Source organism: Amblyomma maculatum, chromosome 1 (genome assembly GCF_055883805.1).
Source record: "Amblyomma maculatum isolate TAMU_Amacu chromosome 1, ASM5588380v1, whole genome shotgun sequence".
Classification (NCBI taxonomy): domain Eukaryota; kingdom Metazoa; phylum Arthropoda; class Arachnida; order Ixodida; family Ixodidae; genus Amblyomma; species Amblyomma maculatum.
This window is the reverse complement of record NC_139344.1, coordinates 297,062,354-297,087,599: the sequence shown is the minus strand read 5'-3', so window position 1 is coordinate 297,087,599 and position 25,246 is coordinate 297,062,354. Positions and strand designations below refer to the sequence as shown.

Sequence of the window (25,246 nt, the reverse complement as noted above, 5' to 3'; positions counted from 1 at the left end):
CACATTTGTTGTTAATTTGTGCAATTTTTCTTTCCTTTTTAAGCGCATGGACATTTAATGTGTTAATAAATAAACTCACTTGCCAACAGCTGAGCAATTTCCATGTGATTTGCAGCAAGAAGAAACTGGGTGGCAGAGTCTTATTGTGATGCATCCATATTTCAAAATTAATTGCAGAGTTCACAGGGCCAGCCAATGTAATTGCTTTTATTGTCTGCATCTCTCCTATGCATGACTTGGGTGAGTCACGGGTAGAAGGCCGCCTAGTTTGAATCCTGTTTCAGTTGTGCTGTATTGGTGCTTTGAAAAAAAGGCTTCTCATGGCATCATAGAATTTCAGGCTGCCTGGCTGATATGTGGCTGACTAGTGGCTGTTACGGGACTCCAATATTTCCTTTGGGATGTAATTTTCAGTCTTGCTTCCAGCCAGAGAAAGGAGAGACAGAGGCTGAACATCCGACATCTGAAGCTGAAAACTCAAGCGATGGTCCTCCAGCCAAAAAGGCAGCACTGCAAGGTACTGGGTTTTTTCCTCGATTGTGGCCAGTGTGCTGACAGCAATTCATTACAAATGCATATTTCTAAGGATCAACTGTGAATCTGTTGCTTGTGTGCTGGTCTTTGTTTGTATCTTGTAGCCTTTCCACTTTGGAAAATCATATTCCTGGAAATAGGTTGCGAGGGGAAATCATCCAGCACCAAGGTAAACGGGTCTGTCTGTTTTGCCCTAGCGATCATGGCTAATAAGTGTGATTTCTGGGGTTCACTGCACACATCACCTTTTTTCATGCGTCTTTCTGTTGCTTTTCACTGAGGAAAATTCAGTGTAGGTGATTCCAGCATAGGCTTATTCATTATAAACCTGTCTTACTTAGCTTAATTCTTCTCGCTGTGTGTTTAATGTAAACTAAGCAGCTCTTTGTGTACAGACATCAGGCGATATGCACAACAAATCTAGTCAGGCTTATTGCACTATTGTTTTGAAACTGTTACTTCTGTGTAGTGTTGGTGGCGAGTCGATGATGGAGATTTGTAATGAAGGTCTGCTTGCATATACAAACCTGTCTTTTTTTTTTTCTTCTTCTTTTCTCTTTGGCACTGGTTGTGTATTTTTTAGCACCAGAAGAGCTGCATCGGCTGATGGCCGCCTTCCACGGCGTCCCCTCCCAAACTGGCAGGTGTAGGTAGTGCCTCTGCAATTGGGCACCTGCCAAACACAGCTGCCTTAACTTTTCCAGGTGACACAGCGTTTACACCACTATGCTTTTGTGATCCGGTAAAATGCGCCTTTGGATTAACGGCAGGTGACCTGTAGAAACGACAGTGATGCCCTTTCATTTACAATTTCTGTTTTCATTTTCTCCTTTGCACCAATTGTGCAGTCCCCTTTCCGTCTCAGCCCCCTTTACTGCACTGCCCAAGTGAGGCTGAGTAATGTATTAGTGACGTGAGAGAGACTCTATTCAGTTGTATTTCAGTGCTTAAATTTTCATGGCTGTTTTAATTTATGCATCTTTGTGAGTGGTTGAGTAGCCTGCATTCCCTGCAGAGACCCTTTTACTAGTTGTGCATTCAAACGCAGTAGCTTATGTGGTGTCATAGGCTTCATGAATTGCAAATGGCAGAATCAGTACCACTAAACCTTTGTGTGTTTGTCTTGTACTTTAGCAATTTAGTCAAGGCAGCCATGATGTCTTTCCCTGCTGTCTTCTAAAGACCTGTCATCTTTTGTTTCTTTTTTCTGTCTTCCTGGCAAGTCTTTGCAGGTGTTGCCTTCAGCTGCTGTGCTCCTCCACTTTTTGAAGGCACCCCATCATTCCAGTGTCGGCTGCCTTAGTTTTGATCCCTTTTCCCTTCCCACTTCCCTCTCAACTTGCGGGGCACTCAAAAATGTTTGCCTCTTGTGACAAGCTACCATTTTCATGGTAAATGTTCTAAGCAAGATAGTGTGCTGTCTATTGTTGGTATTAATCCAGTGCCAAGCTTCTGGAAGCAATTAAAAGTGGGTAATTTTGGACCCACGGAAAGGGCGTTTGTCCTCTTATCAGTATACCAAGGCATTGCGCTTTCAATTTTGCACCCTTATGTTGAATGCTGTGATTCTTGCTTTCAACAGGCCAGTCTTTAAATTTCGTCCTGTGAGCTATTGAGATGAACATATTGTTTGGCTGTGCATAGCTATCCTGCAAGTATTTCTGTGCTTTCATTGTTTCTTCCCATTCATAAAACCTTCATGGCCATGGTTATACTTTGGAATAAATGTTGGAAAAGTGTACTTTTAGTAACTACAATAACCTCATTACTGCTTACTGATGCAGTTAGTATGAGCCTTTGAACTCACTTGATACTCAAGTGCTGTGAGTACTGATTAGCTTACGGAGCATGTTTGACAGCATTTTCTATGCTGCATCATCAAGGTAGCGAAAAAGCACCTCTTTGCAGTGCTAAAGCATGTTCTGCATTGCGGCCATATTTACTACCCAATAAAAGTAGGTTCAGTTTGCTGAGCTAAGTTACGTTTTGCTTAATTTGAGTATTTCTTGCACTCCCAATGAGATAATGAGATTTTACTGTACTAGTGTCTCACTTGAAATATTGCTAACGGTGAGATGAGGGCATTAACTGCACACAGTGTGCCTGTATGCATTAAAGAAATTTTATTTAGGATGGTTTAGTGAATGTGTCAAGTCACATCAGTGTTTTACCTATGTTTCATTGCACAGCTGCCTTCGCTTATTGTACCCACACAGCTGTCTGGTAAGGCAAAACTGTCTCAACTCTAGCCACGAAGGTATTGCCCATTTGTGAGTGCTGTAATGAAAGAGGAGAACCTGCCACTAACGACCACCATTGCTGTGTAATGCTGTTGGCTTGTGTGGTGTTGTTTGGCTTCGTATCTTGATTGCCATGTTTTTCTCTTTTTTGTGTCTTTTTTACACCATTTAGTCAAGAGAGGGCGTGCGGTGCTTCTCACGATGCGAACAGTTGCGAATGTGACAAAGCGCATGACTGGAGAGCTGGCGGTAATGGCCACCTTCAGTCTGCTCCCTTTTCTTTGTTCTGCCTCTCTTCAGTATCACTCTTTTTCAGGTGATAAGTCACTGGGTGTTTCTTGCAACGCAGTGAGTTTTTGCAGTCAATTAGCTTGGCACAACCTGGGCAAGGCACTTGCACTGGCCCATAGCATGCCACCAATGGACGTAGGCAGAGACCATTTCCGCTTCAGTTACAGACGATTAGAATCATGGTGCTTGCGATCTCATTTCATTGTGCTGGATAGCATCAATTTCCTACCAGTTGAGGACAGGTGCTGCCGGTGTCAATCTGTGCAAGGAGGCAATGTTTGGAAAAAAGTCAGTGAGGGCATCATTTTAATGCCACTGAAATGGCATTTTAAATTGCATTCAGATGATGTGCTCTTCAGTAATGGGATACTCAAGTTGCAAGTAATGTAAAATGTGGTGCTAACCTGCTCCTCCCCACCGTGCATAGAGGAATGTTGCTTCTTGTCTGTTGGCCTGATTACTTGCGCTACCCAAAAATGGCAGGGGTTTTGTGGGTACTTTGATGTTGTAATTCATTAAGAGCTTGAAATTCTCATTTTGTGCGCCCATGGTAGGCCTGTGACATAGTTTTGAAAGTTAAAATTTGGAGCATAAAGGTCATTGTGCGTTCATGACATATTCAAGTCCACAAAAGTCAAGCTGGTAATTGGCAAGTAATTTTTTAAAATTTCATAGCATTGTCAGCCAAATGATGTCCTACTGCTTGCGTGATGTTGATGTTCTTGTTTGTGAGCAACACAGTTGCAAATGAAATTGAGGGAGCAAGCAGCCGAAATTGTAATCTGTAAAATCTGTAAGCTCATTCCTATGCAGGATTAATTGCTTATATCTGATGTACATAATAGGTCCTCTGTGGCGAGAGGCCTTGAAGGCAGCTGTTATTCTAAGCCATTTGTTTCCCTTTGCTTGTGCTTTTTGGGCAGGGTGGACTGCTGCAGGTGCCTTGCCCTGGCTTGAGCAAAACAGCTTTTGGAAGGTACTGTGTAGGCAAGGCATTCCTGCAAGCAGCCTTTTTTTCTCATTATTTTTAGCAAGTCTTAGCGGACATTTGCCACTTGTAGTCTGTTGCATACTCTCTGTAACCTTGGCAAGCAAATAGCATTCAGAGATGCTTTGGATCGAGGCCTTGGGACAAGCATGTTGAGCTGCATTTGCTGTTGGTTACTCATGTACGTATGAAAGCGTAGCTTTATAGTCTCTTGTTTTTTACTTTATTGCACTGGTTGCCAGGGTGCCTAGCAAACGGGAATTATCAGGGAAATTTCATGCACCGGGAAAAATCACGGAAATGTCAGAGAAACCATCAAAAATTTCGCCAAGTCAGGGAAAATGGCATGGTATATTCTGCAGTACATTTGCATTTTAAGCGGGCGCACAGCAAGTATGTTATTCATGCATTTGTGGCTGCCGTGACGTTGTGAAAGCTGATTTTATCGCATTTTGTGAGCGAAATCTGCATTAATAGTTTGAGTGCAGGTGCCCGAAAGGATAACATTCCAAAAATCAGTTTGTCTTAAAATCGATTTTTGAACATTTTTGTTCTTTCTAAGACTCGCGTCTCCAACTCTACGGCTGTTATCTTTAAGAATTTTCGCTACTGCAAGTCTTAGCTAATTTTATTTTGCAGCTCATTGAGCATTTATCAACAATCTGAAAGCTTGAAACTTAGATGCAGTTTCCTCTAATGGTCGCGGGCGCCGCCACTATTATACACCTAGGCACGGCCGGTCTCGATGGAGAGCGCGCTTTCCCTTGAAACCGGCTGTGACCTAGACGAACCCTATATACATCCGAATTTTGACCAATCAAAAACGCCGTTTTTTGATACATGGGGCCTATAGGAAATTTTGCAACTGGAGGTATCAAAAACAGCTCTGCTGAGGCTTGCATCAGTGCGCTTTTTTCAGAAAACTTGACATTTTTACCCGCCATTAACACTAATGACAGCCTTTGGCTATTGTAAACTGCAGAATATGATTAATAAATCGCTTTTTGTTGGGAATTATTCGTCTATGCTCAATATCATCAGCGGCTACATTTTTGAGCCTCTTAACTCGTCAGGGAATTTGAACTTAAATAATCTGGGAAAACCTGGAAAAGTCTGGGATTTTGAATATTTTTTTGCTAGACACCCTGGTTGCACCATGGCCACTGGGAAACCTAGGCTGTTTGAAGCAATCGTTAGAATGTCCTGCATAAGACATAAAAAAAAAAAAAAAAGTAGGAGGTGCAGACAAGTAATACTTCTGGAACTTTTTTTGCACAGGTTTGATTATTTCTGCATCTTGCCTTGTTCAGACCTTAGTGCCTCTGACGTATGTGAAAAGGTAATTAGGAAGAGTTGTTTAAAGGGAACCCGAGTGGCAAAATATCAACAACGCATTCCTTTGGGCATGCTAGGTTTTCACTACTAGCGTGTTCTGGTAATGGCTGCATTTGTTGTAACTTGAGTGTACTGTGGCATTTGCCAGGAACTGGAGGTTGCCTAGAGTTCTATATTGAGACCAGGGCTGTTGGATGCAAGTATTCAATTGTGGATACTTTGTTTCGATTGTGAAAGAAATGACAAGACCGCTGTTACAGAAGTTTTGCCTTTGAGCTTTCTTCTAATCACAGCACTAAATGCCTTCAGTGGTCCCAGTATAGAAATAGTCAAACCTCAATATAACGAACCTCAATGCAACGAAATTCGTGATATAATGCATTTTTTTTTATTTTCTAGTCTCTGCCCTGTTGAAAACTGAATTTTTTCTTCTTTATTTGTAGAAGTAATTTTATGCCACACTTTCGATGTAACGAAGTCCCTACGCATCATATGCATGTACCAGCAGCCCCATTGACAATACGATGAGCACTGAAACTTTAGACGAGACAGACCGCATTTTGTATTTGCCCCTTTTAGGCGCCAATTTTGCCCAGCAGTCTGGAATCTGCGAGCGCAACAGTGATAATAGGGGTGTACTGCCGCACCATCTGTCATATGCATGCAAAACCCTCAATGCGGAAATTTCAGAACACGTCACGCCATGACGTCACTGACCAGTCAGAACGGCAAATTGCTAACAGGAAATACAGCATTTACTCATGTAATGGACCCCCCCCCCCCTTTTTTTTTCTTCAAGGAGACGTCAGTTTGAGGGGAGGGTTCAATACACGAAATAAAGCTTTTTTGCTAGAGCTGTCCATCCTTGCACCCATTAATTATCAAAGGAAGCACGCAGTCAACCGGGAAATGACGCCGGCTGCTAGCATTGTTCACTTCAAACAGCGTTTGCTGCTATCGCATGTTCCAGCAATTTTGTGCCAGTGGGCGGCACCCGCCCCAGTTGCTGCGTGATAAAGTGAATATACTGAAAACCAGGCTTGCGCAACTGTAAAACTAAAACTGCGGGAACAGCAGGCCAGAAACAGTTCCACGATTTTAATTTTACAATGTCCCACCAATTGGCCTAAAGCCAAGCCTTTTAAGTTGCGCAAACAGACCAGTCAAGCAAACCACCGCCTGCATTCATGTCAAGGCCACTGGCACTCTGCCAAGTTGCCCTCATGACGAGGCCACCCCCCCCAACTAGAGCTAATGTTAAGAGACACACTGTGATGTTCTCCCTGCGCAGCATCTTGGCGTGGCAAGAAATGTAGTGGCATAGCCTCCTTTATACTCTCTGTGCCTGTCAACGTGCCGCTCGAACAATAGAGCGGCACCGTCGGGTAAAGTTGCGCAGCGCTGCCGCTCCCCTCTCTGAGGGCGCCACTGACGTAGGGGTCGAGGCGCACGGGTACGAACGTCGGCGCGGGGCGGGAGGGCTGTTATTCGCTGGCGGGATAACTGTTCCTAAGCATGAATCGTGCATATTCAGCATATTTACTTGCAAGGCCGACATCCACTAAGCATAACAAGTGACCATGACACTTGTTAGGCAATAACACCAACGCTATATGACATTTTATGTCAGGCAATTTCAAGAAATTGCGCATGGCTCAAAAAACTGCATGACTGCTCTGCTAGCGCCAATGGTAATAGAAAAATTACAATGCTGGTCTACACTGCAATAAAACAAAATTTAAGAAGAAAGGCAACAGCATTTATTTACACATTTCACAACGGCAATTGTGCTACAAGAGTACCATGTAGAAGTGGTGTGATGAATAGTTGCCACAAGTAGGGAAAAATGTTCACGGTGACTTCTGCCACTGATAGCACTTTAGAAGCCAGCTTGATTTACAGATGATTGGAACAACTGCATCGCAGTATGCCATTGAGATGTGTAAGGAGAACAATTTTGGTATCAGCTGTTACTTTCAATGATTCAGCGCGTCGTACAAATGTTTTTTTTTTTTTTTTAACTTGAAAAAACAAGGAAAGACAAATATACGCATTGCATCTTTCTGTTTCGGTCACTCCAAAATAATAGTCACAATAGGCAAAACTTGTGTTTTTATTTTTCACAGAATTGCGCAGTTAGCGAAACAAAAATACTGCGCTGGAGCACATATAACATACCACACAGACGAGCTAACCAGGGAGAAAGTTGGCATCGCAGTCCAGAAAATACACGTGCATATTTAATATTATTATTACCTTACTGACGTGTAATAAACACTTCCGGTGCTGTCATTTTCACAGGCCTTAATGCGGTTGAGTACGAGTTTCGCGGTTGCCGATGCTAGAGAGGGACAGTGATTTAGTTGACAAGGAAAACTAATATAGGCTTTGCCCGATTCGGTTCAACTCACTTTAAAGTAGTCATCTTCACAATAGGTGAATCTTGTGTTTCTATTTTATCACAAAATTTCGTAATTAGCGTATACTGCAAAAAAAAAAAAAAAAAAAAAAAAACAAAAAACAACTTCGCAGGAGCACATCTAACACACTACGCAGACGAGCGAGGCAGAGAAGCAATTAGCATTGCAGTCCAGAAAGCACAGGTGCACATCTAACATTACTATTGCAGTATTGACGCTTAATAAACACAGTGTTTGGTGCTGTCACTATTTTTTGCAAGCCTCAAAGCAGCTGAGCACTACGCAGCGATCGCCGGAAGGACAAAGCAAAGCTGGCACTTACCAGTTGGTGCAATGCTGTATTTGTGCAGCACCCGAAGCAGAGAAAAGTAGAAGCATGACCTTGCACACTGAAAAACAGTCCACGAAATGAGAAAGCGGCAGCGCGTGTCTATCTGGACCGCTTTGCAACACGGCGCATCCGGCACTCGCCTGGCGAGGGTTACCCTACGTCGCTGTCGCCATCTCTCGGCAGCCAGCGGCATAACTTGTCAACGGAGGAGGAACGGCGGCGACGGCCACGGAGCGCGGAGTTGCCAGGCACAGAGTGTATAAAGGAGGTTATGGCAATGGGGACTTTGGATGGCACGAACTAGATGGAAGCACTAATGACTAACCTCTTTTTTCGAGTTCTCAGTACTAAAAGTGGTAGGTGGGTTCATTATGCGAGTAAATATGGCACGCGTACATGAGGTCTGAGCAAAAGATTGCCGCGCCCAAGGCAGCCGCGTAGGCATGGCGATGCGAATATACAACAGCTCTCCCCATTAACGTCCCTAAATCAGCTGATCAAGAGACTCTAGTCACAGTTCGCATTCATTGTATGATGATGATACCAGTGGCGCCATCTGGTGGCAGCTTTGAGTACTAGGTGCCGTGTTCTATCTTTGCTTTGTGCACAAGAAGAAAAATGATGTGTTCGCGTCCATTTGCTGTCACTCATTGTGCTCCTGATATACAAAAGAACATCTGGTGCCCTTGTGAGTGGTATTATTACTAGAGTTTCTTGCTTATTTCCTGAATTTACAAGCTCCCATCTACTAGCAGTGTTCCACTAGCCTGTTATTTTATTTGGACAGCTAAAACATGGGAACCTTGACGTAACGAAATTCGCGATTTAACAAAATTTTCGGCTCAAAATTGAAATTTTTGTTATATCGGAGTTGGTCTGTAAATGAGAATTAGAATACTGCTGACGTCACTGACTGAGAAAAGCACAAAGTTGCATTAAAAACTTGCACTTATGAATAAGGTCATTGTAGTATATAAAGAGGTGGAGCTGTATACGGCATTGTCATGGCTACAAGGTGCATGCGAATGTGGGAAATTGTTGAAAATAGCTGTGTACAGTTGAACTTCATAGTGAATAGGTAAAAAAATGGAATATAGTAGGATGTAGTAAAACCTAATCTCTATTTAATGAAAGGACAGCAACTGGTATTTGTGCCATTGAGACTAGAGGCTGCCTTATCTACAGAGCCCCAGCAGTGGATGGCCAGCTAGTCATGTGCCAGAGCTGTTTCTGCCACCTCCACAACATCCAACATGAGTATTACTGCACCACTGGTCAACAGGGTTTGAAAATGTTTACAAATTGTTTGATATAACCATATCAGTGTTCATTCTGTTGAGGTTCAGCTGTACTTGTTCAAAAAGTTTAGGGGAATCCCTCAAGGTGGAGTAGATTTCTAATAAGGGAGTAATTACTCATTGTCATCCACCCAAGTGCAGCCATACGGCTGCAAAGGAAAGCTAACAGCTTTCTCAGAAACTTGGTAGCTAAAGAAAAATTTGTCCTGATCCGGAGATCGAACTCGGCACCACCGCCTTTCCGGGGCAGTCGCTCTACCGACTGAGCTAACCAGGACGGCCAGCAGATCAGATGGTAGGGCGAGAGCGAATTGATCTATAACTCGAAGTGGGAATGGTGTTGGTCAAAAATTAGAGCAACTGCCCCAGAAAGGGGTTCGATCTCCGGATCAGGACGAATTTTTCTTTAACTGCGAAGTTTCTGAGAAAGCTGTATGCGCTTAGGTGGATGACAATGAGTAATTACTCCCTTTTCAGCTGTACTTGTCGCAATACACTAAGAGAAGCAGTTTTTTTTTATGAAAGATGTCTGCTTATAAAGCCTTCTGCAACACTTGAAAACCATTTTGAAAAATTCTCCCGCCCCAGCCGGAGACTTTTTTGCGTACAAAAAATGCGCATTGTTGCCCCTTTTGTTGTGCAATTGGTGCTTACCTGCTTTGGGTTGCATGATGCGAAGCGGAAGGAATGTTATCTAGCATCACTATGAAAACATGCAACGATTGCCTCTGTACTTAACTCCAGCACTGCCAGATGGCACCCTTCTCCAGAAACTTCGCTCCCTCAATCTATTCGCCCACGGTTTCGCATCATGTGCGGCCAAACCAGGTAAGCACCATTGTCAAACTTACTACGCAACAAATGGGAGCGCAAGCTTGTACATGGTTTCACCGCTAACGAGCCTCTGATTGAAGCAGGAGAATTTTTCATAACTGTTTTGATAATGTTACAGAGCACTGTATAAAATCATTATTGCATGCTGATTCACTGCGGGGACATCAGTATGAGTTAGGAATGGCACGTTATGGAAATGTGTCACTGCACTAAGTTTCATACTTGGAAAGCTAGCATGCCTATTCATGCTGGTTGCATTTATACCCATGTAGTAATTCACTGTCCATGCAAAGTAGGGAACCCAAGACTCCTATCACAGAAACTCCTTTATTATCAAAGGGGCAGATGCAGCGCTGAATGTTTTATATCCTTCAACGCAGGGAGGGCGAATCCGCGATACAATGCCTTGTCAAGGCGGTAACAAAACACAGCATTATTGTTGAAACCTCCAGCACTGCATCCAATTTCTGCCCTCAAAACAGGTTTGCTATGCAGAGAAAATAGCTTTTCTAAAAGGTCTATTGAAATAACTGAATACCACATTTTCACTCTCCTTAAAAAGTAGGTGCAGTGCACAGATTGATTATGCGGTTTGTGGAAGGCTATTGACATTGTTTAAATATTCAGGGTGATTAGACGTGGCATCTTCCTTGATGAGCTCCAATTCTGAACACTACGGTCCGCGGAGGTAATGCAGTGGTAGGGTTGTGGTGCCCAAGGAAGCGGGCTCGAATCCCTGTCATGATGGCTTTTTTTCGATGGAGGCGAAAAGCATAGTGCACATTGAAGAACCCCAGGGGGTCAAAATTTCCGGAGCCCTCAACTATGGTGTCTCTCATAGCCTGAGTCACTTTGGGATGGTAAACCACATAAGCTAAACCAATACATAGAAGGTACCCATGAAGTAAGCAAGCTGTTTTAGTGGTGCATGTTACATTCTTCTCCTAGGGTAGCTAGGCAGTGAACGTTGAGCGTTAGCTGCATTTACGGAGGTCCCCATTTTTCATTGAACATTTGCTCTGTTTGCATCAGATAGCTGCCAGTGCTGTTTGAGCTTCATGTTTGTGCGCTACTTATTTGTAAAGCTTCACCCAGTTTTGTGACACTATATACAGTGTTTATCGTTGCATTACATTACCCCAATTTTCCTTGGCACTGGCCAAGTTCGCTTGTGGGCTGTTTTCCTCTGATAAATTCATTTGTACTGAGGGCTGCTTTGGTCTGCCAGATGTTCATTTCTTGTGCTGTAGACAATTTTTCTACCACATTGCAACTTGTTAGCAACCTTGGTGGCTGCAACCAGTCCATCATTGGAGAAGCAACCGAGGTTTATGCAGTAAATCGGCCCTTGTCATAATTTGAGCCAACGTTTACAAGTCAGCATACATGCTTCTTCCAATGCCACTTTTTGTAAAGGCTGTTGCATGACGCCATACGCATGCTGTAAATGAAGGAGACTTGACCTGTGGTCTGCAGAAGCCTGCAGCTTCAATTATAGGTGGCGCAGGGCACAAGGCTCCTGGCATCTCCTGTGAGGACGCCATTAATGCAGCATGTTGTGCACAACATACTTACAGGCTGTGGTTGCACGCAGATGCTAGCAGTGGAGGAGCGACCAAGGAAGAGGGGACGCCACAACAAGAGCAGATGGGTCCCGTGCTGGCAGGGCCTGGTGCCCTGAAGGCCGCGCCGCCGCTTATTGGCTTTGGCCTCATGAAGCTGACGCCTGAGCAGCTTGAGATGGTTACACGAGCCAAGAAATTTGCCATGGAGCAGAGTATCAAAAGCGTGCTCATGAAGCAGACCATTGCACACCAGCAGCAGGTGGGTGTTCCCTTGTGGGACTGCTAACACATCTTAATATCATTTTATATAGCCTAGATTCAGTTATGTTAAGTTTTGTGAAGAACATGCTCAAGAGAAGTTTAGCCAGTGAGGGGACAGCAACTCTGGCAACACTTACAAAAGAAGTGGGGCGACTTTTCGGTGACTATTCTAGAGCAAAAAAGCAAACGTAGCACAGATAGGCGAAAGCTGTCGTGAGTGCAGCAAGGCTGCTTCTGAGGTGCTGTCAATGGGTGTGAGAGGCGTAACATGGGCTTGGTGTCCAACCCTACATGCTGCACTCTTGTGGGATAAATGCACTACAGGCAGTCGTCTGCTATACAAGCAGATGCTGAGGATATGTCCAATAGTTTCTAAAAATCGGTATTCATTATAGTATCAAGGTTTCACTGTACATAACGTTTAAAAAAAGAAATAAATCTGTGTGAATTTGCAGAAAACAGCAAAACAAAAAAAAGTTGAAAGTGGCACGAATATTAAAACAAGCTGTAATAAAAATGGCTTCCAATTTACGGGGCTAAGCTGAATGCGATTTAGGTGCACTAGCACATTTTCTCCTTGTTTACCTTTGTTTGGTTTGGTTATTGTTATGCGGCACAGCACTTGAGCGCGTGTCGAGGTACAGTCGAACCCGGATATATCGAACTCGAAGGGGATCGCGAAATAGTTCGATATATCGATAATTCGATATACAAAAATCGGCTTGTGACAGCACTTACGATGCGAAAACACGATACCGTATTTGTCGCCTAATCAACCCACTCGCATAATGAACCCACCCTCCACTTTTGCACCTGAGAATTTGAAAAATAAAAAATGCGTTAAGACCGGCTCGCTCACATGCAAGAGATTGAGCGATCTCAGCGACGAGCGGCAGCAAGAGAGCGAAAAATTTCAAACTTGTTGGAACTGTGTCCCTCTTGCCGCTCTAGCCACCGCGACATCTCAAAACAAGGTTTCTGTGTTGCTGCGGCAGAAATCGTGAGCGTTTTCGCTTGCATGTCGATGGCGCGCGTCACTCCGTTTCGGTCGTCGCATCCACAGCTCATTTCTTGGCAGCCAAGATGCTGCGCAGCGATAACGTCAAGACGCGTTTATCTTTTTATAGCTCCTCCGGTGGCGGGGAGCGAACTTGGCAGAGTGCCTGTGATGGCTTGATTCAATCAAGCCTGGTTCGATTTATCATGCCGCGCTTGGGGCGGGCGTCATGATCGCAGTAGCAGACTGCGTGCTTCCGTTGATTCATACGTGCTTGGGTCTGCGTGCGTCGGCGGCACGGATGGTCGTGGCACTGAAAAGCTTTTTATTTTCTTTTTTTTTCTTTCCGCTGAAGCGCTGCTCGGACGGTCGAGTAAGCTGCGCGGGTGGGGTGTGACCGGCCGTGAAAATTCATCTTAACCGATTAGCGATTGCAAAGTGTTCATCTTAAGCGGATTTTTTTTGCATTGACTCTATGGGGAACCAAACAAACGACCTCCACTGTTCATCTTAACCGAGGGTTCATCTTAAGCGAGTTCGTCTTAACGGGAGTCTACTGTATAAACTTTCGGATGGTGGCTAACCGGGGCATAATGATGGGTCAGTGTTTGGCTGGACCTTGATGACTGCATTAAAATTTCCCTGTGCTGCCGCCTCATCAGTTTGCATCCCACACTGGCTACCACTTCTAATTATCCAGTCAGATTTACATGTAAATAACGGGACTACAGAAATTGTTCAGTTATCTGGTATTTGGAATCATTGAGGTTGTACTGTACGTGATTCCCATTCCTTATTTAATCCTTGGTTGGCCTTATAGGGATGGAAAATTATGCTGATGGCGAGTTGAGACAAAGTTTGGTTGCAATACTATTTTATAGCTCTGTTTTAAAGTACTTGTACTCAGTCAATGGGCAGTATTGAAGGTACATGTATCTTCAATACTATCTTTAGATACATTTTGTGTATCGATATTAGGTATCGTGTGCTGAAAATGAAAGTATCGGAGTATCGAAAATACATTTTAAGTGTGTCGTGTATTTTAACGATACTAGATACTAAAGAAAACTGCAAATACAGTCAACGACCGATTTTTCGGACCCTCTAGGGAACGCAAAAACGTCAGAAAATTCAGGCAGTCTGAAAAAAAATGAATGCATGAAAAAGACGTACCATTTTACAAATATTTCTTGGATCAAAACAGTCAAGGACGAGGTATTAGGCTTCCGAAACACCAAAGCATGAAAAAGAGCCGTTCAAAAACTTTATGCAGCCGACAGCCTGTTTATTATGCATGTGTCGTCACGGCAGCCAGCGTTATTGCTGCAGTGTCTTAAAGAACTTGTCGATCATTGTTTGGATGGCGTTACGCTTGCATGCGATCATATTCGCCTCGATCTGAGCAAGAGTCATGTCAGCGCTGTACACCGATGAAAGCGTGAGCAATGCTCGCATCAACTTGGCGCTCGTAGGCGGCACAGACGTTGGCTCCTCATTCTCAACATCGGAGTCTTCCGAATCCTCCACAACCTGACGGACTAGCTCCTCATCGGTCAGTTCTGCATGCATAGAAGTCGAGCTCGTTGTCAGCGTTGACAAACTGTTCAAAAGTTATTTCCGTCGGTATGGAAATCCCAGCAGAGCGGAGGTCGTGATTGCGTCGTCCATGGGCGGGCACATGTCAATCATGTCACATTCAGGCAAGTCTGCTGTGGTGAGTGCGAAGCCCGCGTGGCGAAAACTGTTGCGAATCGTGTCTTCCTTCACTGTCTTCCATGTGTCCGCAAGCATTCCGACAGCAGACCGAAGGTCAACGTTGTAGCCTTTGCCGCTTTCCGCACACAACACCATGTGGTTTAGTACCCGTGAATGGTACAAAGGTTTCAGATTGCGGATGACTCCTTGGTCCATCGGTTGGAGAATTGCAGTCGTGTTGGGCGGCATGAACTCCAGCTGTACAGCCTTCAAATTCTTGATGTGACCATGAGTGGTGCAGTTGTCAACGAAGAGCACGACACGTCTGTTCTGAAGCTCAAACTTCCTGTCCAACCTGTGGACATAATTCTCAAACTGCTGAGTGACCCATGCCTTTTTGTTGGCTTCGTACAACACTGGCAGCGATGCCCCTTTAAAGCACCTTGGGTTCTTCGACTTCCCGATTACAAGCAAGGGAAGCTTCTCGCTGCCAGATATGTTGCTGCTGACGAGAACAGTCAACCGCTCTTTACTGTGCTTGCCATCGTGGCATGGGTCACCAGCAAAAGCAAGCGTTCTTTCCGGCAACATCTTATAAAATAAGCCAGTTTCGTCGCAGTTGAAAACATTGTCAGCAGAGAACTGCTGCAACAAAGACTGCAGTTTTCCGTTGCAGTACTGCTCAATATCTGCATTGTCGACGACGCCGCTCTCACCGCACACCTTGAACTTGAGGTCATTCCGATGTTTAAAGTTTCTCAGCCACCCATCACTAAACTTAAAATCGTCAATGCCCATTTGAAGCGCGAGAGTTTCCGCTTTTTATTTCAAGCACAGCTTCAAAAGTTCGTTATCGCACAAATGGCAAACTAACTGCTCAGTTCTCCAAACACACGAGGCTGTACCTCTTAGCACAGAGAAAACGCAGGGGCCACCGGGTAAGCAACGTGTAGTATGAAATGAAAAGGTAGATGCTTGGGCACGTTGTTTTGACATTATCGGTGTCTCCTCTTGTCCTCGACGTATGTGTTGCATTGATAATAAAATGAAAGGCAACAGAAAAAGTTTCAGATGTGTTTGTATGTACAGTCAACGACTGATTTTTCGGGCTCTCAACGGACCACGAAAATGTCCGAAAAAATCTGGCTGTCCGAAAAAACAAATGTGCACCAAAAAAGCTCAATTTATTGCCTATTATTCACTTTGAGGCCGGAAAAAGCCATGAATGCTTTTCTGCACCACGCTCCGCTTCCGTGCTAACAGGTCCACCTGAATTTCGCTTGCATCAGCTCAGCTTGCGTCGTCTGCGCTGCTGCAGGTGAGTCATCATCGTCTTCGCTCTCAGACTCCACAAGCACTTGGCGAATAATTCCTGTATCTATGGGCCCAGAGCACAGTTCCAACTGGTGGTCCACGTCTGTGAACTTTGAAAACGAGATGGCCGATGGAATTTCGACACCAGCAGTGCAAAGGTCGTGAATGAACTGCTCACTGCCTGACAACTGCTCGACGACGCTCTTCTCGTCCAAGGCAGCCGACTCGTCATTCAGCACAAATCCCGCGTTATGGAAGTAATTGCGCGGCGTTGTGGGTGCTACAGACTTCCACGCATCGGCGAGGGTACTAAGTGCTCCAAGCAAATCGACAGAGTAGGTTTTCCCACTGTCAAGGCACACAACAACCACCAAACACTGAACCACAACACCGACTCCGTTGAGTGCCTTCTCGCTGTCGCGTTGCAAAAAAAGAAAAAAAAAAAATCTTTTAAAATCTGGAAACAGAATTGTAGCCGATTCAATAAAATGCGAGCCACAGTAGCGACAGAACGTAGTTCTCGCATCAGAATGACCACGGCTAGGCCTACATGGCAAACGCACAGAGGAACAGGCAGTAGAAGTGATCACACTAAAAGAAAAAAAAAAGCACTCTGGCAGCGACGTTGTCCCGGAAACGGAAGCTGCTAGGCAAATATTATAGCCTCGATCCAGCGTGCTTAGCTAAGGAGCGGCATGCAAGGCCAGCACCGGTTTCGAGGCTATCGAAGGAGAAAGTAAACAAGATGGCGGCGACACTGCTCAAAATGTGTGGCAGTTGGCCCGGCTGACGCTTGGAATGTCCAAAAAATCAAATAGCCCTCCTTAGAGTGTCCAAAATTTTGAGCAGCGTAATACATTGACTTTATAAGGTATGTCCTGGGGCCGGGAAAAAGTCCGAATAATCAAGCATGTTCGAAAAATCGGTCGTCGACTGTATAGCCAGGGTGCCCACAGGTCGGTTTGCATGAAAAGCTTTAGTTTAACGAAATGTTTGCTAGGTTGCTTGTGGAAGCTATCACTTCATTGTAACATGGCTTCAATCCAGTGTGAAGTTCTGACGAGGCCAGCTGCCCAGACAGAGGAGCTTCAATAACTCCGTGCGGTCGGATTCGTTTAAGCCCTTTTTGATAAAACTATGCTATAGGAATGCACTGAAGATTCCAGAAAGCACGGCAAAATTTCATAATGTTGCTAATCATATCGCCACCTTTATTATGTCGGGATTTCAGTGATGCATCGATGTATCGAAGTATCAAAACAGTACCGAGTATCTGTATCGAAAATCAGTCTGGACTCTGTATCTTGTATCAGTATCGGAAATACAATTTTTCAGGGTATCGAGTATTGGTATCTAAGATACTTTGAAGTACAGTAAAACCCCGTTAATTCGGATTTCACGGGACCGGAGAAAATGTCCGAATTAACCGAATGTCGAATTATCGAGAGGGGCAGAAAAAAACGCAACAAACTGTCCCACACCAACATACCTTTATTTTTTGAAAAAATCTGTTATAGATGTCTGCTTTGTGCGAGAAACTTGCATCGCAACTACTATCTTACGCACCTCTGCCAAATGGTGCAGGGCACGTACGCTGTCTGCAGAGCCTGCACAAATGTCCTCCAGAATGCTCAGGGCGTCAACAGCCTCCGTCACAGTGTGATGCGGCAGTTCATCGCATGCATCGTCATCGTCTTCGGAACTGGGCTGTTCGCTTCCTAAGGCTTCTGCGATGATTTCACCGTCGGTGAGGTGGCCAGCAACGACAACGTCACTGTTGATAGCGACGTAATCACTCAGCCGAACATTCGATGGCAGAACGCTTTCGTAGTCTTCATCATCTTCATTGGCATCGAGGCCGTCCACACCGATGGAGTCGGTGCTATCACCGAAACCACTATGTCGGAAGCAGTTGGCGATCACTGCAGGTGGTGTGCCTCTCCACACATGCACCAGTATGTGTAGTGCACTTAGAAGTGTGACGTCATACTTGCGTCCAGCTTCCGTGCATAAGAGCATACGTTGAAGCACCTGCTTCCTGTACCGGCTCTTCAGGTATTGAATAATTCCCTGATCCATCGGTTGGAGGGAAGCAGTGGTGTTGGGTGGCAGGAAAAGTAATTCAATGTTTTCGAGCCCGGACATATTCCTGTGTGCACTGCAGTTGTCAACGACAAGCAGCACCTTGCATTTTTGGACTGAAAAGCCGCGGTCAAGTTGTCGTAGCCATGCTTGAAATATCTCCGACGTCATCCAAGCTTTTTTGTTCGCTCGGTATTCTACCGGCAGCTGCTTTATATTCTTGAAGCACCGCGGCTTTTGAGATTTCCCAATAACCAGCAGTGGCAGCCGCTCCGTGCCGGTCATATTCGCAGCAAGCAAAACTGTCACTCTGTCCTTACTCCGCTTGCCGCTGACACATGGGTCCCCTTTAAAAGTGATTGTCTTATCAGGCAGAGCCTTGTAAAAAAGTGCCGTTTCGTCTGCATTAAATACATTGCAGGGCTCATAGGCAGCAAGGCGCCTCGGAAGCTGAGCCCTCCAATCGTTCTCGACGCTTTCATCCACAGCGCCTTTTTCGCCGCAGACACTACGGAAGACTAGATTATGCCTTTTCTTAAATCGGTCAAACCATCCTTTTGATGCACTGAAGGCTTCAATGTCCATCATTAGTGCGTACCTTTCTGCTTGTGCACAGATGAGGGGTCCACTCAAGGGCAGCTGTGCATTTCGCGTGTCAGAAATCCACCGAAGTAGTGCCTCTTCTAGCTTTGGGTGCGCTGCTGTCCGGAGTCTTTTTCGCTTGTCGCTGAACTTCTGTCCGTCGTAGGCTTCGAAAATCTGAGCTTCATTTTTTATGTATGAGCTCAGCGTGGACCTCTTCACGTTAAACTTTGCCATGATGACTTGTCGAGGCATTCCTTCCTTTACGGCTTTCAATATCTCGACTTTTTCTCCCAAGACCTTCGCTTTGCAGTACTTCGTCCGCTTTGCTGGGGCCGCGGTAGCCATCGCGGGGGCCTAAGAACGCAGCGCTATCGGGCTTGTTCCACGGGAAAAAATGAGAACAGGGGACTGCTGTCCACACTTCAGCACCAGCTTGACGCACACACCTCGCGAAAAAAAAAAGCGCACACCTTGCGTACGACACGCTCGCAACAGCTGAGACAAAGCGCGCTCTACGATGCACACGCAAAGAAAACAAAGGGAAAATGGCGAAGTACGGCCAGCAGCAGAAAACAAAAAAGTATCCCATCGTGCCTTTTCCCATTTGATGTTTATAGCAATGAGTATGGTGCTGTTACATTTCGGTTGAACACCAGCGCCACCCGTGCTATAGTGGCCAGGCTTATCCCTCATTCACTATCATCATCATCGTCAGCCGCCCTCATGGCCGCCTTTTACACATACATTCAAGCTCCGCTGCCTGTCCGAATTAACCGAAGGGCGGCCAAATTTGTCCCAATTAACGAGAGTTTTGCGCCATAGAAAAGTAAATGCGGTTGACGGGACCGGATGGGCTGTCCGAATTATCCGATTTTCCGAATTAACGAGGGTCGAATTAACGAGGTTTTACTTATCTTGCCCAGCCCTGCCTATACTCGTTTGAAATTATTTTAATTTACACTCTGTTTGATTCGCAAGCAGTTTTTATTATTCACATTTGCTTTGACCACTGGAAATAACCTAAAGCATACGGAAGTGGTCATTAAAGCTAATGTCATTGTATCTGGCATACTGAGTATCAGTTTGCAATTCGCTTTTCATATGGTAAATTAGGTTTAGCTCCATAGCAACATAGGAAATGACATGGGATGAAGCAGATGTTGAGGTGTGTTCTGTTGGGTTATTAGGTCTACAGTGTCGATCTAGATAGCTGCCATTCTTGTTGATCCTGTTTCTTTGATTGCAGCAACAGAAGACGCTACAACGACATCAGGCGCTGGTGCTCATGTGTCGGTAAGTTCCTTTACCTGTGTTGTACTTTGCACAGGGGTTGTGAGATGGTCAGCATGGAGGTGGCCTGTTGCTTCAAGCATAGTAGATCTGGTCTACATTTGAAAGTGAATGCTCGGGCCATATGGCCAAAATGGCTAATACAACATGTGAATCAAAATTTTGAGGACGAGTGTTGTAATCAAAATATAGTTGTAGCTGCGAAATGAAACAGTAGATAAACTTGAAACAATAAATGGTCAAATTTTGTCCCAAACTCGGCAGAAATGATTCAGAGACCCTTAAGGCCGAACCACATGGCAGCGTTTCTTCGGCGCTGCGTCAGCGTCTCGGCTATCGCCATCGCCAGAGACGCAGTTCTGGCCGTTGAAGCGAGGCGATGCTAAAAGACGCAGGTATCTGGAGGTGCCAGATCTCAGCATCGACGCCGGAAATGATTCGCAGGTGGTGACCAATGACAAGCCACACGTGGGCAGCTAGCACCCACCGCCACAGGCCCAACTTGTTTCCGCGAAAGCAACAGCTCCTCTTTTGTCCGTGTGCATGCCTGCGCCTTTTGTTGCCCTTGCCTCTCCCACCCTCCACAGTAAGTCCCCGTCGTCACCGAATAAGACGATTTTAGCTATGGACGGGAGAGAATTGTTCGAACCTCCAGGTTTCCCCCATGTCTTGGCTTGCAGACGCAAGTTCATACGCCGTCATGTGTTTGGCCACCCTTTCCAGCGCGCGCCGAGCGACGACGCTCATAGACGATACGCTGACGCGACACTGAAAAATTGCTATGTGGTCGGGCCTTTGTAGCTTGGCAACTAGCATAGCAGAAAGTACATGTGTGCAGAGCTGTTCAAGTCGGAGCTCTTCGATACTACCAGTTGTGAAACATCCCATAGGGCGCATGCAAAAAAAAAAAAAACAGCAGTTTTGATTGGTCAAAATTCGGGATGATATGAATAGTGGCGGCGCCCGCGGCTACTAAAGAAAACTGCGTCTAAATTGCAAACTTCCAGATCGTTCATAAATGCGCAACCGCCATGGAAAATATGAACTGAAGACATGCAGTAGCGAAAATTCATGACGATAACAGCCATATAGTTAAGATAGAAAAGAAGAAAGAAGAATGTGATTTCAAAAAGGCAATGATGGCAATGGCAAAACGCTTCTATTCACCGCTTCCAGATGGCGCGACAATTCATAGGCACGTAGAGTCACATAATAAATTTCAGAGTACCGCGAAGGTCTCATCGCCTGCTGGCAACCATGAATTAAGATAGCAAAGAAGAAAAATGTTTCAAAAAGGCAATGATGGCAATGGCAAAACGCTTCTATTCACTGCTTCCGCGACAATCCATAGGCACGTAGAGTCACGTAATAAATTTCAGAGTACCGCGAAGGTCTCGTCGCGTGCTGGTAACCATGAATTAAGATAGAAAAGAAGAAAAATGTTTCAAAAAGGCAATGATGGCAATGGCAAAACACTTCTATTCACCGCTTCCAGATGGTGCGACAATCCATAGGCACGTGATAAATTTCAGAGTACCGCGAAGGTTCCATCGCGTGCTGGCAACCATGACCGGGCACGGCCATGAAGCTTTCAACTGCTCGAGGCTATACAGTACAACCCGGCTATAGCATACTTGGAAATAGTAGTAAAAACTCTGATATAGTAAAGTGAAACTGAAGTCCCAGTCATCTTCCATAAATGACTGTACATTTCCCCCCTGTATTACATTTCCTCACCACCATTACCACTACCACTAGTGTACATTTCCTCACCACCAGGCAGACATCTCCTGTTGCCATTAAAATATATATCTCTCTCTCCCACTTTATACAGTCAAATCTCGATATAACGAATCCCGCGGGACCGCAAAAAATCTTTTGTTATTTTGAAATATTGTTGTAATGAAAAATTCCGATTATAAGCCAGTGGTCAAACCTAGGTATGCAAACGACGTACCTTGGCAGTGGGCACGTGGGTAGACAAGCAAAACCTCAAATGAAAATGTTGCACTAACTCCAGAGCTGATTCATTTGAAGAAATCAATTATTTTCTTCTGCCGCGTGCAGCAAACACGACCGTGCACTGCATTACACCACTACAGCACATACACCTTCCACTTGGCGGAACACCTCGTCGCATGCGTGATTGCACCGAGCGATGAAAGTACGGACTTTGTCCATGTGCAAAAAAACAGAAAAAACATGAGTTCGATATGACCACATCTTCAATGCCCCCTGAAGTTTGAAAATCTTGTCTCGGTCTTTCAAAATGATCGCGGCGGTCGATGGGGCAATGCTACCTGTCTGTAGAGGCCGAATCGCTTTTTCCTTGCGTCGATTCCTTGCAGTGAAAGCTGCTGCGTTCATATCTTCTTGGCACTTCGCTGGCTAATATCATCGCTCTCGCACAAACTTTGCAATAAGATAATCCGTGGCATAAACAAAACTTCCAGCGTGCTCGGAACGCACAAACGACCGACCCGCGTACAACACATAAAAAAAAAAAACGGAGGCGGCTAGGCCTGCTGGCTACTGCGTAATAAATCATAGCTTCGTGGTGGCGCTGGCAGCTGGTACTAGATATCTACAGCCCACGGACCATACACACAGAAACGGCGGTTTCTGTTTCATGTTTCTGCAAGCTGCGGCGCTGTTAATTTTAGCCGAATTCGTAATACTGATGTTCCAAAATTATAGAAGAAGAAATAAAATATGTTCATTATTCTGAAATGTATGCTATATTGAAATTCATAATTCTGAAATAGTTTTAATTGAAAACAGCAAATCTGCCGGGGATTCTTAAAAAATTCGTTAATGTGGTGTTCATAGTAACGAGATTTCACTGTAGACTGTTTTACTGAGAGCAAGCAGGAGAGAAGGAAAATACCCTAACCAGATTCCTTGCAGCGGCCCGTTGTTGCCAGTACCGAGTGGGCTGTGCATTCGCACGCTTCGGTATATTGTTGTTTGAGAGACTTAAATACCTTTATTAGTGCCCATTTTAGTGGTAATGTCATTGGGACAGCAATGCGTGATCGTGGACTGCACAATCATTAAAAGAAATCACATGATTGCCGAAAGTGTATGCGGGAAGCATGCAACGACAGTCCGAGCGCGGCTGTGATATGTTTCTGCTTCACCGCATCCATGTCCATCCTGATTTAATTCGCCTGTGAATGTTTTGTATAAGCCAAATAGACTTAGTACCAATGACGGACTCACGGATATGATGCCCATTTTGCTTCCTCCGCACGAACGCTGGGCAGGCTGTGCCTCCTGCAAGCCCTCTGCCCCAACGATACGGTGGATCTCTTCCGTCAGCGCCAGAAGAGTGTGCTACACCTAAACAATAAGCCAACAGAAAAAAAAAAAAAAAAAAAAAAAAAAAAATTGCGGTTTTTTGATTCATATCGTGTTATTGATAACTGCAATACAGTAAAAGCTCGTTAATTCGAACTTCACGGGACTGGGAAAAAAGTTAGAATTATCCGATGTTCGAATTATCGAATGGCCTCGGAAAAGCTGACCAAAACCGTTCGTACTACGGTAAATGTACCGTATTTAGTCGCGTAACGAACTCACTCTCGCTCGCATAATGAACCCACCCAGCCCCGATTTGTGCCTACGAATCTGAAAAAAAAAAAAAATAATAAAGGCGTCAGTCGTTAACGCGTCCCTCTGTTTTTGCGCCTTGACGGTCCACAACACATTTCTTGGCAGTGCACCAAGATGCTGCTCGGCGATAACTGCGTGTTTATCTTTTGACTTCAGCTCGGGCAGGGGGGAGGAAAGCGAACTTGGCAAAGTGCCTGCGCTTATCCGGTTGTGTAAGCCTCCTTTTCAGTACGTTCACTTAATCATGCTATGAGCGACTTGGGCGGGCGGCACTGTCTACTGCCACTCCAATCATCGGAGTGAACGTTGCTAAAAGCCGGCGTCATGATTGCGGCGGCTGACTCGCGTGCTTCCGTTGACGACTGATGGGTGGAAGGATGGATGGCTATCGCAAAAAAAAAAAAAAAAAGTTTAACCCATAGTGGTCGTCCGATATCATAGCCTTTTATGGGCATTGGCTGGGACCACGCCGACAGTACTTATCCCTATTTCCAAATTAACAGGGTTGGAATTAACGAGTATTTAGTTGCGAGCTACGGAGGTTGCGCAGAAGAGAGCAGGCAGCTGCCGCCGCGGCCATGCATATACCTTGCAGCGGCCGCGTCCCCTCCCTTCAACGCCGCCGGCCGCCACGCCGGTCATGGCGCCATTTAAGTTTTACCCACTTTTCCATGGTTTTACCTGGTTCCTTATTCTGTCCCCGTTTTGGACGTGCGCAGCCTCTAATTATGCCTACCGATCGCGGAGGTGTTTCTTTACCTTTTTTTTTTTTTTTTGCCGCGTGATGTGCGCCAAGCCGCCCAGGCGCGGCGGCGCGTAGTTCGAATTATCCGTAGCGGAACCGACTCGCGTTCGAATTAACGGGCTTTTTTATACACAGATCTCTATGGAGCTTGGCCGGACCAAGTAGTGTAGTTCTAATTATCCGAAAATGCGAATTATCGAGGTTCGAATTAACGAGCTTTCATTGTACAAACAAGTTTCGCAACACATTGCCGCTGGTGCGGCGCGTGGCTCACTGTCTGCACGCTGGCTCCGCTGCTAAGGCGTCAATGAAATTTACAGCTTTCTTTTACTTATATAATGAGATCGGCAATAAGGCAGTTCCATGAGAAATCATTTACTCTAGCCTGAGCAATTACAAAGCGCCGTCGGATGTGTCTTTGATGCGAAACAATTAGGGAGTAGCCCTCGACGAGAGTGCCGTCGTCCGCCGCGCCAGTGGGCGGGTCCGTTTTCGTAAGCGCTGCTGTATGTGCTGCGAATTTGTCGTCTTCGTTCATGGTGCAGCTGAGAGCGCACGTTTTTTGACGATTCGCTCAACAATACGTAATGTAAATGAGGCTGTTACGACGTACGGGATGGGGATACGATGTTGCGCCGCAGGATGAACACCCATAAAAACGTCGACGGATGGTACTTTATACACTACTTTTTTATGTACTGTTCTTGAGCCGTGGTTTAACTTGAAAGTACACATTGTTGAAGCAGGACAGCTCGATCATATATCGAAATAGGTCGCACTTCACCTTAAATCAATGTGGCGATGACTGGAAAACATCTTTCTTAGT

General features: G+C 45.2%; 1 protein-coding gene across 13 annotated transcripts in view; it reads left to right on the top strand.

Annotated features, from left to right (window-relative positions):
* Positions 1–25,246, top strand: part of hfp (Poly(U)-binding-splicing factor hfp) — a 121,840-nt gene that overhangs the window by 16,396 nt on the left and 80,198 nt on the right. For 2 of the 13 annotated variants that reach the window (XM_084591618.1, XM_084591615.1), the window contains exons 1-5: positions 1,767–1,925; positions 2,947–3,023; positions 10,182–10,265; positions 11,866–12,095; positions 20,023–20,063. In XM_084591618.1, the coding sequence (XP_084447744.1) occupies positions 1,891–1,925; positions 2,947–3,023; positions 10,182–10,265; positions 11,866–12,095; positions 20,023–20,063 (467 nt within the window). In that variant the 5' untranslated portion in view covers positions 1,767–1,890. Of the gene's footprint in view, positions 1–414; positions 518–1,117; positions 1,239–1,766; positions 1,926–2,946; positions 3,024–4,013; positions 4,042–10,181; positions 10,266–11,865; positions 12,096–20,016; positions 20,064–25,246 lie in introns of those variants that run through there. The other 11 variants (XM_084591621.1, XM_084591622.1, XM_084591619.1 and 8 more) reach the window with 9 other exon arrangements.